At 41.1% G+C, this 18462-nt stretch overlaps 1 protein-coding gene across 1 annotated transcript in view; it reads left to right on the top strand.

The window, feature by feature from the left end:
* LOC106582866 (caM kinase-like vesicle-associated protein) overlaps positions 1–18251 on the top strand; it is a 94263-nt gene extending 76012 nt beyond the window's left edge. Inside the window, exons 2-11 of the mRNA XM_045705730.2 lie at positions 2234–2341; positions 2642–2773; positions 3901–3975; positions 5202–5340; positions 8795–8915; positions 9158–9233; positions 11173–11309; positions 12812–12890; positions 13212–13299; positions 13934–18251. Coding sequence (XP_045561686.1) covers positions 2247–2341; positions 2642–2773; positions 3901–3975; positions 5202–5340; positions 8795–8915; positions 9158–9233; positions 11173–11309; positions 12812–12890; positions 13212–13299; positions 13934–14344 — 1353 coding nt within the window. The 5' untranslated portion in view covers positions 2234–2246 and the 3' untranslated portion in view covers positions 14345–18251. The remainder of the gene's footprint in view (positions 1–2233; positions 2342–2641; positions 2774–3900; positions 3976–5201; positions 5341–8794; positions 8916–9157; positions 9234–11172; positions 11310–12811; positions 12891–13211; positions 13300–13933) is intronic.
* The last annotated feature ends 211 nt before the right edge of the window (positions 18252–18462 follow it).

Genomic DNA, 18462 nt, shown 5'->3' with positions numbered 1-18462 from the left:
AAAAACAAACGTCCTCTCACTGTCAACTGCGTTTATTTTCAGAAAACTTAACGTGTAAATATCTGTATGAACATAACAAGATTCAACAACTGAGACATCAATTGAACAAGTTCCACAGACAAGTGAATAACAGAAATGGAATAATGTGTCCCTGAACAAAGTGAACAAAATCAAAAGTAACAGTCAGTATCTTGTGTGGCCACCAGCTGCATTAAGTACTGCAGTGCATCTCCTCCTCATGGACTGCACCATATTTCCCAGTTCTTGCTGTGAGATGTTACCCCACTCTTCCACCAAGGCACCTGCAAGTTCCCGGACATTTCTGGGGGGAATGGCCCGTGCCCTCACCCTCCGATCCAACAGGTCCCAGACGTGCTCAATGGGATTGAGATCCGGGCTCTTCACTGGCCATGGCAGAACACTGACATTCCTGTCTTGCAGGAAATCACGCACAGAACGAGCAGTATGGCTGGTGGCATTGTCATGTTGGAGGGTCATGTCAGGATGAGTCTGCAGGAAGGGTACCACATGAGGGAGGAGGATGTCTTCCCTGTAACGCATAGCGTTGAGATTGCCTGCAATGACAACAAGCTCAGTCCGATGATGCTGTGACACACTACCCCAGACCATGACGGACCCTCCACCTCCAAATCGATCCCGCTCCAGAGTACAGGCCTCTGTGTAACGCTCATTCCTTCGATGATAAACGCGAATCCGACCATCACCCCTGGTGAGACAAAACCGTGACTCGTCAGTGAAGGGCAATTTTTGCCAGTCCTGTCTGGTCCAGCGACGGTGGGTTTGTGCCCATAGGCAACGTTGTTGCCGGTGATGTCTGGTAAGGACCCGCCTTACAACAGGCCTACAAGCCCTCAGTCCAGCCTCTCTCAGCCTATTGCGGACAGTCTGAGTACTGATGGAGGGATTGTGCGTTCCTGATGTAACTCGGGCAGCTGTTGCCATCCTGTACCTGTCGTGATGTTCGGATGTACCGATCCTCTGCAGGTGTTGCTACACATGGTCTGCCACTGCGAGGACGATCAGCTGTCTGTCCTGTCTCCCTGTATCGCTGTCTTAGGCGTCTCACAGTACGGACATTGCAATTTATTGCCCTGGCCACATCTGCAGTCCTCATGCCTCCTTGCAGCATGCCTAAGGCAATTTCATGCAGATGAGCAGGGACCCTGGGCACCTTTCTTTTGGTGTTTTTCAGAGTCAGTAGAATGGCTTCTTTAGTATCCTAAGTTTTCATAACTGTGACCTTAATTGCCTACTGTCTGTAAGCTGTTAGTGTCTTAACGACCGTTCTACAGGTGTATGTTCATTAATTGTTTGTGGTTCATTGAACAAGCACGGGAAACAGTGTTTAAACCCTTTACAATGAAGATCTGGGAAGTTATTTGGATTTTTACGAATTATCTTTGAAAGACAGGGTCCTAAAAAAGGGAGGCTTCTTTTTTTGCTGAGTTTATGTTACCATCTGGTCTTTAGACTCTATGATCCGGTCTTTAAGAAAGTATACAAACTACCCAACAAACATAAAAATAACATGCCAATTAAGCTTGCCATAAAATCCTGATTCTCAGCAGTAAACTTAGTTAGGTTTTCTTCAGTTTCACTCAGTGCTGTTAGATAGAGAGAAAAGCAGTACTGAAATTAGATCTGTAAGTGTGATGCGGAGCTCATAAAGTGCTTTAATTTGTGTTTTCGGATGCTCTGCTCATAATCGCTCACTCCTCTTCCCTAATTGGAAATGCTTCACTTGTTGCTGTGGCACACTGGCAGCCTCGCTGAGTGAGCACAATTGCATTAGTGTTTCTCTTCTCCTGCTCTGCCTCCTTTAGCACCCGGATCCCCAGTTCAGACTCCTCAAAGGAACCCTGGTGCTGACTGACACAGTTGCATGCTGTAAATGAGATCTGCTTTTAAAGTTAAGTCCCCTAGCAGCTCCTCACATCACGCTCAGCAGCCCATCAAAGTGGTGTTTGTTAATACAGGATTATCAAAGGCTTGTTACAGTAGTCAAGTGAAACAATCGGCTCAACAGTGATAGCATCAGCTGGCGTTGGCTGTTTATCAGTCCCTTTACTCTGGAAAGACTTTCTCGCTACCAGTGCAGTGCAATATTTCATGGTTGAGGGATTCTGTTTGATGTGGTGTGTAATAATGTACACTAATGGCTAACAGTGTGTGACATTACATGATACCAGGTCGTTCTCTCGCTCTCCTTCAGGGCAGGATTGGCCATGCCATTTGGCTGTTTGACGCTCGGGGAAAAGAAGGATTACAACAATCCCTCAGAGGTGACAGATAAATATGACCTGGGACAGATTGTTAAATCGTAAGTATACTCTTAGTAGTCCACCTGACTGAACAAACAGGAAATACAGTAAACCCAATATCAGCCCTCTAGTCTGGGTTTTTCTTTGTCCAATATGGAACCAGATAATTTGAAAATTAACTCACTTTAAAAAAAGACTTAAATACAGACAAATGCTTTATTCAAGTCCACCTAGGGATGCTGTTACCATGGCCAATAATTATGAAATTGTAATCAAGGGCTTTACAACATTTATTTAGAAATCCATTAAATGTACTTTTGATCTTTATAAATGTGTGGTTTTGTGCATTTCCTTTTCAGAGAGGAGTTCTGTGAGATCTTCAGGGCCAAGGACAAAAATACACTGAAAATGTTTACTTGTAAAAAGTTCCTGAAAAAGGATGGAAGGAAAGTTCGGAAGGCTGCAAAAAACGAGATCCTTATTTTAAAGATGTGAGTTTTTGTTCTGAACTTTAAACTCTGCTTTCTGTCATTTTGCATCTGCGTTCACAAAACTATTCTCTGTAAATGCTTTTTGTTTCATAAGAGATGGTGTATTATTCTACGAGGCTATGTGAATTTGCTGACAACCATTAGAGCAAAGAACAAAGAAAACAAAATATGTCTGCAGCATTTTTTATGAAAAAGTAAAGCAAACTACATTCCACTGAATGATCACACTGGGTAGCAATATTTACTCCAACTTGTTAAACTTGTTAATCCTCAAATATTTTTCTCACATTAGGCTTCTTATTCATCATCAGTGTGTGGCAGCCTCCCTTTCATTGCCTCCCTCTCCAGTAAACATTAGCATAACCTGAGCCTTATCAAACAATTTGTTGCAGACAGTAGGGACCTCAAAGAATACAGATGAAAAAGCCAATGCACGTAATGGAAGATGAAAGTGTCATTTCTTGAAGGGTTGGTTATCTAATACGTGGAGTCTTTTCTCCCGATACACAAAAGCATGACCTTCATAGGGCTCGCTATTTCAATTGGTTTCTTCAAACTCTGGAACTGAAGGATTTGATCAATCTTCTTGTGGTTGGCGGCCATTACTTTCAGTGAATGGAAAATATACCATTCCATCAGTCCAATCCCCTGAAGCACCATTGAAAGCCAGCAACACACAGACCACATACGGCCAATGGTTTCCATGTTGTCTAACACATTATGCGAAGCATTAAACTCTTCATTGCTCTTAGCCTCGCTGACAAAACTCACCATGAAGTTTCTTAGCCGGTGCAGTTGTTATCGTGGTCACGGTCAAACACGCCAAACACGCCACACGCCATGCCGCGTGGTCTTGATTGCACATATATGCCCTCATCAATTCAGATGTTTAAGCATGCAGATCTCACTGTTCTTTTTGAATTAAATTGATTATGTTTATTGCTGCATTTCTTCCCTGCACATGGTTGCTGTTCCTCTTGGCATGGTTGACTGTCGTTGTGTTTTATTCATCAGCATTATTATACCGTTATACCGTACTGTGTATCTCAATGAAGGCACTCCCATTTCTCTCCACCTGTACACTCCTTCTAACTCTCCTCTCTCCCCCTGTGGCCTGCTCTCTCCAGGGTGAAGCACCCCAATATTCTTCAGCTGGTGGATTTCTATGAGACCAGAAAAGAGTACTTCCTCTTCCTTGAACTGTGAGTTGAGTTATCTGATTGGTTGAGATTGTGCTCCTGTTTTTGTGGCAGCAGGGGTCTATGTGTTGATTGTGCACTTATAGGGAATGAGCTGTAGTAGCCTAAGGCCCTGTAAATATGAGCACAGCTCTGAACCACCCTTCTGCAGCCTTCATTTGGTATTCAGATATGATTCATTTCTGCATGCTCCATTTTTTCATTAGTCTGTGTTCTTGGGGATTTGATACATTACCATAGAAACATTAAATGTGACATGCTCTATCATAATCAGTCGTAAGTCGTGCTAGTGCATTAGCATAAAACTTGCACATTTCGTAAAAAATATTGGCATGGCCTGTTGTTGGATTAAAACAGAATTCAATAGAACAACATGTTTTCTAGCCAACCCAATTCAATTGAATGTCGAAATCATAGTTTCAGTACACTTTGAAAGCCTCAGATGATAAGAAGATCCACCTTTCAAATCGAGTCAATGGCTAGCTAACAGTCAACTGACAAGCTTGCTAACTAGCTGTTTAGCTGGCAAATACAACCACAAACTCATTTTTAAACATATTATCTAGCTAGTAGTACATTATCTCGTCAAACTGTTAAATAAGTAGCAAGCCAGCTACAAGTGATGCCAAATAATATGTTTTATACAGTGGGACTTGCATTGCGACGTGCAGATTGCAATCGGAAAACCAACAACAAACTTTGGGGGTGATTTTCTCTAAACAGCTGATTAGGGAGACCTCTGTTGTAACTAGCTATGCTGTGCTCAATATGAACAGTTAGTACACAAGTTCTGAATTGTTTTGAAGCTAATAATCTCCTCTTTCCAGCAGTGTATAAAACTCTAAATCTGTTTTGGGGTCTATATGACTGATTCACAAATTCACAAAATATATGATACTCATATCCTCCAGGATTGCATTGATTTGTGGGTCTTTTATTCTGATAATGAGATAAACCATCAGAAATAATCACATTAAGCATGTTTGGTGATTCTGTGATTTCGTCAAATGTTGATGTATTCGCCCTTGGCAAGGTGTCATTTCTATGGTAATTGCATAGTAATGCAAACATATTTTTCCACAAAGTGTCTCTGTGTCAGAGACATCAAATGAAGTTGTATTATTAGAAAGGATCTGTGAATTATTTGAACCAGAGACAGTCAGGCTCAAAGCACCTACAGTAGGTCAGCACCATGCTTCTGCTTCATGCCACTCACTTTCTCCCCACAGTGCTACTGGCAGAGAGGTATTTGATTGGATCCTGGACCAGGGCTACTATTCAGAGCGCGACACCAGTAATGTGGTCCGTCAGGTGTTGGAGGCCGTGGCCTATCTTCACTCACTGCACATTGTCCACAGGAACCTCAAGGTACTAAGCCCTGGGCCCTTTGATGGCCAAGAGGAGGACTACAATATTCTGTAAACGCCTGAATGTTGAGCGCCACTGCTTATTTTAAACGCCACTGGTTCTTTTAAATACATTTTTGACTTGTTTAATTGGGTTGAAGTATATATATTGGGTATATATATATATATTGGGTATATATATATACAGTACCAGTCAAAAGTTTGGACACACCTACTCAGTCCAGGATTTGTATTTATTTTTACTATTTTCTACATTGTAGCATAATAGTGAAGACATCAAAACTATGAAATGACACATATGGAATCATGTAGTAACGAAAAAAGTGTTAAACAAATCAAAATATATTTTATATTTGACATTCTTCAAAGTAGTCACCCTTTGCCTTGATGACAGCTTTTACATTCATGGCATTCTCTGGAATGCATTTCAATTATTAACAGTTGTTAAAATTGAATTTGTGGAATTTCTTTCCTTCTTAATGCGTTTGAGCCAATCAGTTGTGTTGTGACAATGTAGGGGTGGTATACAGAATATAGCCCTATTTGGCAAAATACCAAGTTCATATTATGGTAAGAACAGCTCAAATAAGCAGAAAGCAGTCCATCATTACTTTAAGACATGAAGGTCAGTCAATCCGGAAGATTTCAAGAACTTTTAAAGTTTTTTTCAATTGCAGCCATAAAAACCATCAAGCTCTATGATGAAACTGGCTCTCATGAGGACCGCCACAGGAAAGGAAAACACAGAGTTACCTCTGCTGCAGAGGATAAGTTCATTAGAGTTACCAGCCTCAGAAATCGGCAATTAACTGCACCCCAGATTGCAGCCCAAATAAATGCTTCACAGAGTTCAAGTAACAGACACATCTGAACATCAACTGTTCAGAGGAGACTGTGCGAATCTATCAGAACTCAGGAGAAGAGCCAGATGCAGACAGCTAGAGTCACAGATCTTTATTGACCCAAACAGGTTGCAGGCAAAAGACATGTCAAAGGCAGGCAGAGGTCCGTAATCCAGGGCAGAATTAATAAGGTATGGAACAGCAGGCAGGCTCGGTGTCAGGACAGGCAGAGGTTTGTAAACGGGTCAGAGTCAGACAGGTACAGAACGGCAGGCAGGCTCGGGGTCAGGGCAGGCAGAATGGTCAGAACCAGGGAAACTAGGAAACAGAACTTGAGAAAGCAGGGAGATGGGAAAACACGGTGGTAAGACCTGACAAGACAAGACGCACTGACAACAGACAAACAGAGAACACAGGTATACAATGCCTTGCAAAAGTATTCATCCCCCTTGGCGTTTTTCCAATTTTGTTGCATTACAACCTGTAATTTAAATATATTTTTATTTGGATTTCATGTAATGGACATACACAAAATAGTCCAAATTGGTGAAGTGAAATGAAAAAAATAACTTGTTTAAAAAAAAATCTTAAAAATACAAAACGGAAAAGTGGTGCGTGTATATGTATTCACCCCCTTTGCTACGAAGCCCCTAAATAAAATCTGGTGCAACCAATTACCTTCAGAAGTCACATAATTAGTTAAATCAAGTCCACCTGTGTGCCATTTAAGTCTCACATGATCTCAGTATATCTATACCTGTTCTGAAAGGCCCCAGAGTCTGCAACACCACTAAGGAAGGGGCACCACCAAGCAAGCGGCACCATGAAGACCAAGGAGCTCTCCAAACAGTCCAAGGACAAAGTTGTGGAGAAGTACAGATCAGGGTTGGTTATAAAAAAATATCTGAAACTTTGAACATCTCACAGAGCACCATTAAAATCATTATTAAAAATGTTAAGAATATGGCACCACAACAAACCTGCCAAGAGAGGGCCGCCCATCAAAACTCACGGACCAGGCAAGGAGGGCATTAATCAGAGAGGCATCAAAGAGACCAAAGATAACCCTGAAGGAGCTGCAAAGCTCCACAGTGGAGATTGGACCACCTTAAGCCGTACACTCCACAGAGCTGGGCTTTATGGAAAAGTGTCCAGAAAAAGCCATTGCTTAAAGAAAGGGATGTGGGAGACTCCCCAAACATATGGGAGAAGGTACTCTGGTCAGATGAGACTAAAATGTAGCTTTTTGGCCATCAAGGAAAACGCTATGTCTGGCACAAACCCAACCCCTCTCATCGCCCCGAGAACAACATCCCCACAGTGAAGCATGGTGGTGGCAGCATCATGCTGTGGGGATGTTTTTCATCGACAGGGACTGGGAAACTGGTAAGAATTGAAGGAATGATGGATGCCGCTAAATACAGGGAAATTCTTGAGGGAAACCTGTTTCAGTCTTCCAGAGATTTGAGACTGGGATGGAGGTTCACCTTCCAGCAGGACAATGTCCATAAGCATACTGCTAAAGCAACACTCGAGTAGTTTAAGAGGAATTCCAGGTTGTAAGGCAACAAAATAGAAAAAATGCCAAGGGGGTGAATCATTTTGCAAGCCACTGTAAATACACTGGGGATAATCAGGAAGATGGGCTACACCTGGAGGGGGGTGGAGACAAACACAAAGACAGGTGAAACAGATCAGGGTGTGACAGAATCAGACCTTCATAGTGGAATTGCTGCAAAGAAACCCCTACTAAAGGACACCAATAAGAAGAAGAGACTTGCTTGGGGCCAAAAACATGAGCAATGGACATTAGACAGATGGAAATATGTCCTTTGGTCTGATGTGTCCAAATTTGAGATTTTTGGTTCCAACTGCTGTTGTCTTTGTGAGACGCAAAGTAGGTGAACAGATGATCTCTGTGTGTGGTTCCCACCGTGAAGCATGGAGGAGGAGGTGTGATGGTGTGGGGGTACTTTGCTGGTGACACTGTCAGTGATTTATTTAGAATTCAAGGCAGACTTAACCGACATGGCTACCACAGCATTCTGCATTCTGCAGCGATACACCATCCCATCTGGTTTGCGACTATCATTTATTTTTCAACAGGACAATGACCCAACACACCTCCAGACTGTGTAAGGGCTATTTGACCAAAAATGAGAATGTCAAATATAAAATATATTTGGATTTGTTTAACACTTTTTTGGTTACTACATTTTTCCATATGTGTTATTTCATATTTTGGATGTCTTCACTATTGTTCTACAATGTGGAAAATAGTAAAAATAAAGAAAAACCCTTGAATGAATAGGTGTGTCCAAACCTTTGACTTGGACTGTGTTTTTAGGCAAACTTTTCTGAAAAGGCACATTTATAATGCAAATGTATTATGCAAATGTACTTGATCAGATTGACACCACACTGATCTTGCTTTGTTTGATCAAAAAAAATTGGACTGTCATTTTTAGACACTTGTGTGATGCTAAAGTAAGAGTTTGACTGCTTCAATATTTACCAATGATGAAGTCTGCTCTAAGTCTGTGTAAGTTTTGAATGAGATTACTTTAGCAAAACTTGGGCAAACGTCGGCTGTCGCCCTGTTCCTTTTCTCAGCTGGAGAATTTGGTGTACTTCAACCGCCTGAAGCACTCCAAAATAGTGATCAGTGACTTCCACCTGGCAAAGCTGGAGACCGGGCTCATCAAAGACCCCTGTGGAACGCCAGAGTACCTTGGTAAGGACTGGGGAAGGAGCGGGGGAGGGATTAGTACCTGGTTAAGGGGGAGCACAGACTGCCTGGGAGAGGGAGCAGTGAGTATCTTCGAGAGTTGGTTTTGGGGAGCAGTTTATGGGAGTGCAGGAAAGCATATGTGAGAAGAACATCAACAAAAAATTCAACAGAGACCTTGCTGTATATTGTATTGTTTTGTTACTGATATAAAGAGAGAATCTTTAACTGTGTTTGTGTCCCTGCAGCACCAGAAGTGGTTGGGAGACAGAGATATGGCAGGCCAGTGGACTGCTGGGCCCTGGGTGTCATCATGTACATACTGTGAGTGGTTTGATTATCAGCATAGGGAGCCATGGGCCCATATACAGCGGTTGCTCAACTAAAAGTTTTGAGATTATGCTGCAGGATTTAGAGGTAATTTGTGGTTTAGTACGGTACCCTGCGTCACTGCTTCATTGCTCCAGACCACCTCAAGGGGGAGTTAGAGCACTGACTTTTGGGTCCCAAGGCGCTAATGTGTCTCTAACTGACAATGAATGGGTGACATAAACCAAATAGAAACTGATAATTGTGCACGACTTCAAAAATTGAATTTCAGTGAACTGAATGATGAGGATGAAGAAGATGATTGAATTTAGAACAATAGTGTAAGAATTGCTATTCCTCTGTGCTGCACGTGCACACCCTGAAAAATACACTTATTTTTTGGTTTCTACTCGTCAGTATTACTTACTAAAACTGTTGTTACACTAAGGTTTTTATTCTAAGAGAAATTAAAATGTTCAATTATATTCCATGATATTCTTAAGATATATGTGTTGACTGAATATAAGCAAGTGATGTCTGCTAAATAATCAAGTTGATGGCGCGGTCATATAGCCTCAGCACCTACATAAAGCTGAGTGACTCACTCATTCATAGCTTTGGATCAAAATAAATAAGTACCAACATTCTTTCTGAAAGTCTTTAATAAAGAAATGTTTTGGTTATCCTGACCTGGACACCATGTATTATAATAGTCCATTATGGGCTGTTAGGAGGACAACAGACTCTTGCCAACACCTCTCTGTATTTTGATACTTTGTGCAAGGCAATTGATCAGCATTAAAAACTTTGTGGATGGGGCCTCCCGAGTGGCCTAAACAGACTGCGTTGCTGCAGATGCTGGTTTGACACCCGTGCCGGCCGCGCCCGGGACACCCATGAGGTGACGGTGGTCTTTTGGTTTCTCTCCCTCTAAAAACTGAAATAAATAATTCTAAATAACAAACGGACTTTATTTACAAATTAGTAAGAATGTCTCACCCTACTGTATGTTCAAGAATGGCCTTTTTCTCACTCAATTTAGGTTATTTTAAAACAAAATCATCTCCAAAATATAGTTATTTTTAAACAATCAATTATTATTAATTAATTTAGAATTATATAAAAGCCCCTTAGATATTCTCACAGATCAGATTTGCCCTAACGAAAAATGCCCCTTAGATATTAATTTAGAATCCTCCAATCCTCTAAATCTAATTATTGGCGGAGAGTCACGTCATTGAATATAAAAAATATTTCAGTTTGGGTGTATGTTAGACTACAATTAGGGTGTGGAAATGTTATGCTCTTAGTACTAGCCTCTTAGTAGCCTACTCCCTACTGTCACGTTGTACATTGCCATATTTTCCGGCCCATCCTAAGGGAAACGCGGAGGGTTTAATTTTTCATTTTTCTTGGAATAGAAACACCATAATATTAATCAAATGCATTAAGTTACATTTATTAAAATCAATCCCATATACTATGTTCTTACAAAAAAAGGTTTTAAATTCTCAGGTACAGCCAATATTAAAGGCTATCAAATGCTTCTCAAAGATGCCCTCTGTTGGTCTAACTAGCACTAACTAGTATTAATGGTAACAATGGCTGACAATTAAATAATGTGCCATAGAATTCTGCGCCAGCCCGCAAGGTGTGCTGCAGTATGACGCAACTTTTAAAGGAAGAACCACTGTATACTACTGCAAGAGGGTGGGTTGTGAGTCTACTCAGAGGATGGGAGATTTGGAATTATACAGACGGACAACAGGAATGGTAACTGTACTTTACTGAAAGAGACCATCACTGTGCTCCACATGGTATGCTCAAAAGCAGTACGGGTATCTTATTTTTAGAGTATTACCTACTGCAATACATCAAATCTTTACATGACATTTGTGCACATGGTATAACAATACAAGCTGATAAAGAGCTCCTTTTGTTTTGTGGCCCTCAGGCTTTCAGGCAACCCTCCTTTCTATGAGGAAACTGATGATGATGATTATGAAAACCACGACAAGAACCTGTTCAGGAAGATCTTGGCGGGGGACTATGAGTTTGACTCTCCGTACTGGGACGACATCTCAGAGTCAGGTACTTTTAAGATGAAGTAGAGACACAGGGGACTATAAACAACAGCTTACTGGGTAAACAGAAATTCAAAAGGGAGGATTTTATCTGTTCACTTTTTCACGTTCAAAAGCATATCCTGTTTGTTTTCTGATTCCATCAGGAGTATTACAGTTGAAGTCAGAAGTTTACATACACCTTAGCCAAATACATTTAAACTCAGTTTTTCACAATTCCTGACATTTAATCCTAGTAAAAATTCCCTGTCTTAGTTCAGTCAGAATCACCACTTTACTTTAAGAATGTGAAATGTCAAAATAATAGTTGAGAGAATTTTCATCACATTCCCAGTGGGTCAGAAGTTTACATACACTCAATTAATATTTTGTAGCATTGCCTTTAAATTGTTTAACTTGGGTCAAACATTTTGGGTAGCCTTCCACTAGCTTCAAACAATAAGTTGGGTGAATTTTGACCCATTCCTCCTGACAGAGCTCGTGTAACTGAGTCAGGTAACTTGAGTCAAGCTCCCCTGCAACATGATGCTGCCACCTCTGTGCTTCATGGTTGGGATGGTGTTCTTCAGCTTGCAAGCATCCCCCTTCTTCGTCCAAACATAACAATGGTCATTATGGCCAAACAGTTCTATTTTTGTTTCATCAGACCAGAGGACATTTCTCCAAAAAGTACGATCTTTGTTCCCATGTGCAGTTGCAAACTGTGGTCTAGCTTTTTTATGGCGGTTTTGGAGCAGTGGCTTCTTCCTTGCTGAGCGGCCATTCAGGTTATGTCAATATAGGACTCATTTTACTGTGGATATAGATACTTTTGTACCTGTTTCCTCCAGCATCTTCACAAGGTCCTTTGTTTCACAAGGTCCTTTGCTTTTCGCACCAAAGTACGTTCATCTCTAGGAGACAGAACGCGTCTCCTTCCTGAGCGGTATGACTGCTGCATGGTCCCATGGTGTTTATACTTGCATACTATTGTTTGTACAGATGAACGTGGTACCTTCAGGTGTTTGGAAATTACTCCTAAGGATGAACCAGACTTGTGGAGGTTTACAATATTTTTTCTAAGGTCTTGGCTGATTTCTTTTGATTTTCCCATGATGTCAAGCAAAGAGGCACTGAGTTTGAAGGTAGGCTTTGAAATACATCTACAGGTACACCTCCAATTGACTCAAATGATGTCAATTAGCCTATCAGAAGCTTGTAAAGCCATGCCATCATTTTCTGGAATTTTCCAAGCTGTTTAAAGGCACAGTCAACTTAGTTTATGTAAGCTTCTGACCCACTGGAATTGTGATACAGTGAATTATAATTGAAATAATATGTCTGTAAACAACAGTTGGAAAAATTAATGGAAAAATGTCCTAACCGACTTGCCAAAACTATAGTTTGTTCACAAGAAATTTGTGGAGTGGTTGAAAAACGAGTTTTAATGACTCCAACCTAAGTCTATGTAAACTTCCGACTTCAACTGTAACTGCTGTTTGTTTAGATATTGCTTTTATTGTGTTGCAGCAAAAGGCCTGGTCGCCCGTATGATGGAGGTAGACCAGGATCAGAGGCTGACTGCTCAGGAGGCCATCAACCATGAGTGGTATGGAAATACACATTAACACAGTAGCCTACTATAGGGATATACCACAAGGCCACAGTACTAAGGAGATATACCAGATGTGAAGTGAAAATTAACCAGATTAATCTAGTTGATTGATGAGTCCGTATGATGTGTCCGTGATAAGTATGATGTGTCCGAGTGTTCTTATAAATAAATACATTAAAACAGGTTGTCAGTGATGTTGTTTTATTAGTATTACTCACCACCATCTGCTGAGCTGTCACTTGTACTGTACATGTCAAGAGATGATTACAAAGCCCAATTATAGTGAAGTTGCCTTTTCCCCTTTTATCTCCTCAGGATTTCTGGAAATGCAGCCTCAAATAAGAATATTAAGGATAATGTCTGTGCACAGATAGAGAAGAACTTTGCCAAAGCTAAGTGGAAGGTAAGCCTCTCTTTTTATCTGTTCCAGTTCTTCATCACTGAAGGAGAGATGGGAGGGAACTATTGTAACGGCCGTAGGTTTATAAGCGCTGATATCGACTCTGCCGCTTGAGCATGCTATTGCGGCACAGTCGATAGCGCGCTGGACTTCGGGCTAGACGGTCGAGGGTTCGAGGCCTGCTCCCTGCCTGTTTCATTACATTGGTGTCAGAAGTGGGATTGAACCTTGCATCCACGAACATGCGTGTGCTTGGCTGGTGAGCGTGTTCCTATAAGACGTTGAGTCGCGAGGACGCGCTCTTTAAAAAGGAGGGAGTAGTGTAACGACCCTGGGTTTATAAGCGCGGATATCGACTCTGCCGCTTGAGCATGCTTTCGCGGCACAGTCGATAGCGTGCTGGGCTTCGGGCTAGAAGGTCGAGGGTTCAAGGCCTGCTCCCTGCCTGTTTCATTACACTATCTATCACACATTTGCTATATATGTTTTATGGGCCTTGAGAATTTGAAATGGGATAAATGATTGGTGACAGTGCAAGTATAAGGCTTTAGAATTGGCTACATGTTCTGTAAAAGCTTTAAAATATATAGTAACTAGGTGCCTTGAGTTGAGTGTGTTCTGCGACTGCCTCCCACAGAAAGCGGTGCGGGTTACTACCATCATGAAGCGACTGAGAGCTCCAGAACAGAGTGCTGACTCGGGGGCAACCATCCCAGCAGTAGCAACCAGCCCTGCAGCAGGAGAACCCGCCCCAGCTCCAGCAGACCCCCAGGCTCTCAGTGACCCCTCTCCAGCTACCTCTGCTGCAGCCCCTGAGGGGGAGCCTGCTGCTGTCACAGAGCCCCCTGCTGGCATGGAGGCTGTGACTTTTGATGCCACTCCCCAAGGTGCAGCAGAGGTCACAGCTCCACCCCCGGCCCCTGAGGAGGCCAGCCCGGTGGAGGCCCCAGTGGAAGCCCCGGAGGAGGTTGATCTGTTGTTACGGTGTAATGGAGAGTCCCCGACTCCCCTCCAACCAGCAACTGAAGCTGATGATGAGCAGGGTTAGACGGTGAACTCCCTCCTATGACCTCCCTCCTATGTCCTCCTTCACTCCCAGTGATCGTCTTTCCTGCACACTAGCATGGTGACACTGACTTATCTCTCTCACTTGCAGCATGAGTAACATCTCACAGAGCCTTTGTCCTATCTTTCCTGAGTGTTGAATTGATCTGGCTACATGTATTCTGTATTTTTGAAACATCCCTCTGACCTTACAGGGGCTTTTTGTGTCTAATGCAGCCCAACAGCTACATATTTTCCTCTGAACTCTCCCCTTTAAAGCATATGGAAATATGTAATTGTACCAAACCTGCTTTGATTTCCTCTTTAATGAGCCAAGTTTGGGAACGTTTTTACCCAGTCTTACTCTCACAGTATTCCAATGCATTATCATGGCATACAGTAAGGTAATGAACAGCTTGGCTTTGCTCTTGTAGTGTTGGTTTTACATAATGATCTGTAGCATTCCTCCTTTACACCCCTCTCTACACATGGAAGATCCTGTTTGATCTCTTTTTGGGGGGTGAACATTGCTCTCTTTGTTATTTGTTGTATACACTCATCAGTAGTTTTGTCTGTGCTGCAGCAATTATGTTTACTGGGGGATGCAGCAGGCCCAGTGTTAGTGAAAGGCAGCATCCACAACATGCTGGGTAAAATGCAAAAGACATATTTCAGTTGAATGCATTCAGTTTACCAACTGACTAGGTATCCCCCTTTCCCTTTCCCTCGCCAGCTTTCTGCTTAGGAAAGCACCACATGGCTGTCAGTGTAAAGATTCTGTATATAGAGACCTTTGTAGAAGTAGTCAAAACGGCATGCATTCTTAACTGTTGCTGTTAATTTCAAAATTAGAAGCACTTGGTGGAAAGAACGTGCTAATCCTGCTACTGCCTTTAAACTGGAAACATTAAGGTCTTTCTGTTCGTTAGGCTCCAAGTGGAGGGCATTGTTGATGCTCATGTTTTGTTTAAATGGACTACATCATTCCATAGACTTCTAACTATTCATATAATGTACATCAAGTGCCACTACTGTAAATGTACGTTATATTAAATGAGTTGTGTTTGTTACACAGTAGTTTCTATGCATCTAGAATTAATTTTGTAGCTCATCTTTATGAATTTCACAGCAGGCCTCAGTCATAACATATCTTCATACATCCTATGCGATTAGATCAACTTTTTCTATTTCTATAAAATTCTTATTTTTTTTCATTCCATTTCTGATTTAACAGTTCTTCTGTCTTATTCATTCTTATACATCCTAAAGTACATAGATCCGTTTGTAAATAAATATAATTTAGCCTACAAGGAAAAGCATGATATTCTTTTCGCAGTTGTATAACATTAGATTGTGACTGTGTAAAAGCACCACCTGTAAAAGCCATTTTTACCCCCCACCAGCTTTTTTGTTTTTTACAAGTTGTTGTTGATTAAAGGAAACAGAAGAATTAAGAGCAATTGTGTTAAAAACATCTTTCATATTTTTACAAACATAAGTATTTGTTTATTTATCTATTTATTCATAGGTTTAATTATTCTCAAGATATTCATAACAATAACAAAAACATAATAGTAGTCAGTGTTTGGTCCCTTTCAGTCAATAACGAGGTACTGCAAGAGTTCTCTGTAATCACTGTAAGTTGAGCAATATTCTACTTGCTGCCGAAACTGTGATTCTTCTCTTGGTGTCCTCTATAAAGTGCATGTGTGTACCTGTAAGTTGAAGCCTATAGACTTTTACAACAGTCGATACCCTGTCCAGACAGTTAGTCAACTAATACATGGCCAGTGTCAAACAAGGTGGAGCCTAGATCATATTAGTCATGCTTCTGACTTGGGCCCCATCTTTCTGTTTACAGTACCAGCCATCTGTGCAGAGGGTGGCTCCTTCCTTGATACAGCAAGACAGTGATTTTATTGTCAGCAAACAGTAGCTATTATACACACTTTAATTATACAGTATATTAATGCATTTGTTGTCAAGGGACTATGCTTCTGTGTTCACCTGCACGTTCTATGGAAGTATGTATTTAAGAAAAGTTTGAGCAATTATTTTCAATGAAAGGCAGGAAGTCAAATCAAATTTGCTACTTCATTTTTTGTTGATCAGAGATAAAAGTTATTGCTCCCCCGTCTATTGCTTATGCATGTCTATGACACCTACGAGAACATATATACTGTATATATACAGTACCAGTCAAAAGTTTGGAAACACCTACTTATTCAATGATTTAGCTTTTTTCAAAACAATAAAATAACACATATGGAATCATGTAGTAACCAAAAAGTGTTAAACAAATCAAAATATATTTTGTATTTAAATTCTTCAAAGTAGCCACCGTTTGCCTTGATGACAGCTTTGCACACTCTTGGCATTCTCTCAACCAGCTTCACCTGGAATGCTTTTCCAACAGTCTTGAAGGAGTTCCCACATATGCTGAGCACTTGTTGGCTGCTTTTCCTTCACTATGCGGTCCAACCATCTCAATTGGGTTGAGGTCCGGTGATTGTGGAGGCCAAGTCATCTGAGGTAGTACTCCATCACTTTCCTTCTTGGTCAAATAGGCTTTACACAACCTGGAGATGTTTTGGGTCATTGTCCTGTTGAAAAATAAATTATAGACCCACTAAGTGCAAACCAGATGGGATAGTGTATCGCTGCCGAATGCTGTGGTAGCCATGCTGGTTAAGTGTGCCTTGAATTTTAAATAAATCACAGATGGTGTCACCAGCAAAGCAACTCCACACCATCACACCTCCTCCTCCATGCTTCACAGTGGGAACCACATATGCAGAGATCATCTGTTCACCTACTCTGCGTCTCACAAACCCACGACCGTTGGAACCAAAAATCTCAAATTTGGACTCATCAGACCAAACGACAGATTTCCACTGGTCTGATGTCCGTTGCTCATGTTTCTTGGCCCAAGCAAGTCTCTTCTTCTTATTGGATTCCTTTATTAGTGGTTTCTTTGCAGCAGAGGTAACTCCAAGTCTTCCTTTCCTGTGGCGGTCCTCATGAGAGCCAGTTTCATTATTGCGGTTTTTCGTTTCTTGCGACTGCATTTTGTTAAAAGTAATGATGGACTGTCATTTCTCTTTGCTTATTTGAGCTGTTCTTGCCATAATACGGACTTGGTCTTTTACCAAATAGGGCTATCTTCTGTATACCACCCCTACCTTGTCACAACACAACTGATTGGCTCAAATGCATAAAGGAAAGAAATTCCACAAATTAACAAGGCACACCTGTTAATTGAAATGCATTCCAGGTGACTACCTCATGAAGCTGGTTGAGAGAATGCCAAGAGTGTGCAAAGCTGTCATCAAGACAAAGGGTGGCTACTTTGAAGAATCTCAGATATAAAATATATTTTGATCTGTTTAACACTTTTTTGGTTACTACATGATTCCATTTGTGTTATTTCATAGTTTTGATGTCTAGAAAATAGTAAAAAAAAAGCTAAACCATTGAATGAGTAGGTGTGTCCAATCTTTTGACTGGTACTGTGTGTGTATATATATACTGATTGACTATGTATATTCAGATATATTACTGAGATATAGCATTACACAATGTCTTCATTTTGCCAGAACATTTGGATTTCCATGAAAAGCTTAACAGCAATATCTGAAAAAATGTGTGAGAATATACCATCCTCTTACTTATGACCGCAAATAAATACTGTTACACAATCTTAAGCAATGCTTTGTTTCAGTGCCACTGCATTTAGTATTCCATGTCTGTTAATTTCATGCTCTTTCTGATGTACCTTTTCTTTCTCTATTTAATGGTCATCTCGACCAGTGGTCACCTGTAGGTCCTGACTGTCTCTCATTTGTAGGCTCTGTACTGTACTCCTTGACTGAGTTCATAACTTTGATGGTAATAAAAGTATACTCATGGAATATGTGGTCCCTACATTTTGAAGGATGTATAGTATTATATGTCTTTCTGAGACCAGGTTGCTTGTTGCTTCGTAACTACAGTACAAAGGAGAATAAGAGGGAAGATTTACATTGATGGTTAGGTGAACTAACGACAAAGGTTAGGATAATTTACATGAAAGATGAAGTGAATATTAGAATAAGGATTAGGGGAAGGGTTAGCTAACATGCT

Source organism: Salmo salar, chromosome 22 (assembly GCF_965601325.2).
Source record: "Salmo salar chromosome 22, fSalSal1, whole genome shotgun sequence".
NCBI lineage: Eukaryota > Metazoa > Chordata > Actinopteri > Salmoniformes > Salmonidae > Salmo > Salmo salar.
Note: the sequence above shows the minus strand (reverse complement) of the source record. Positions and strands in the feature narration are given on the sequence as shown.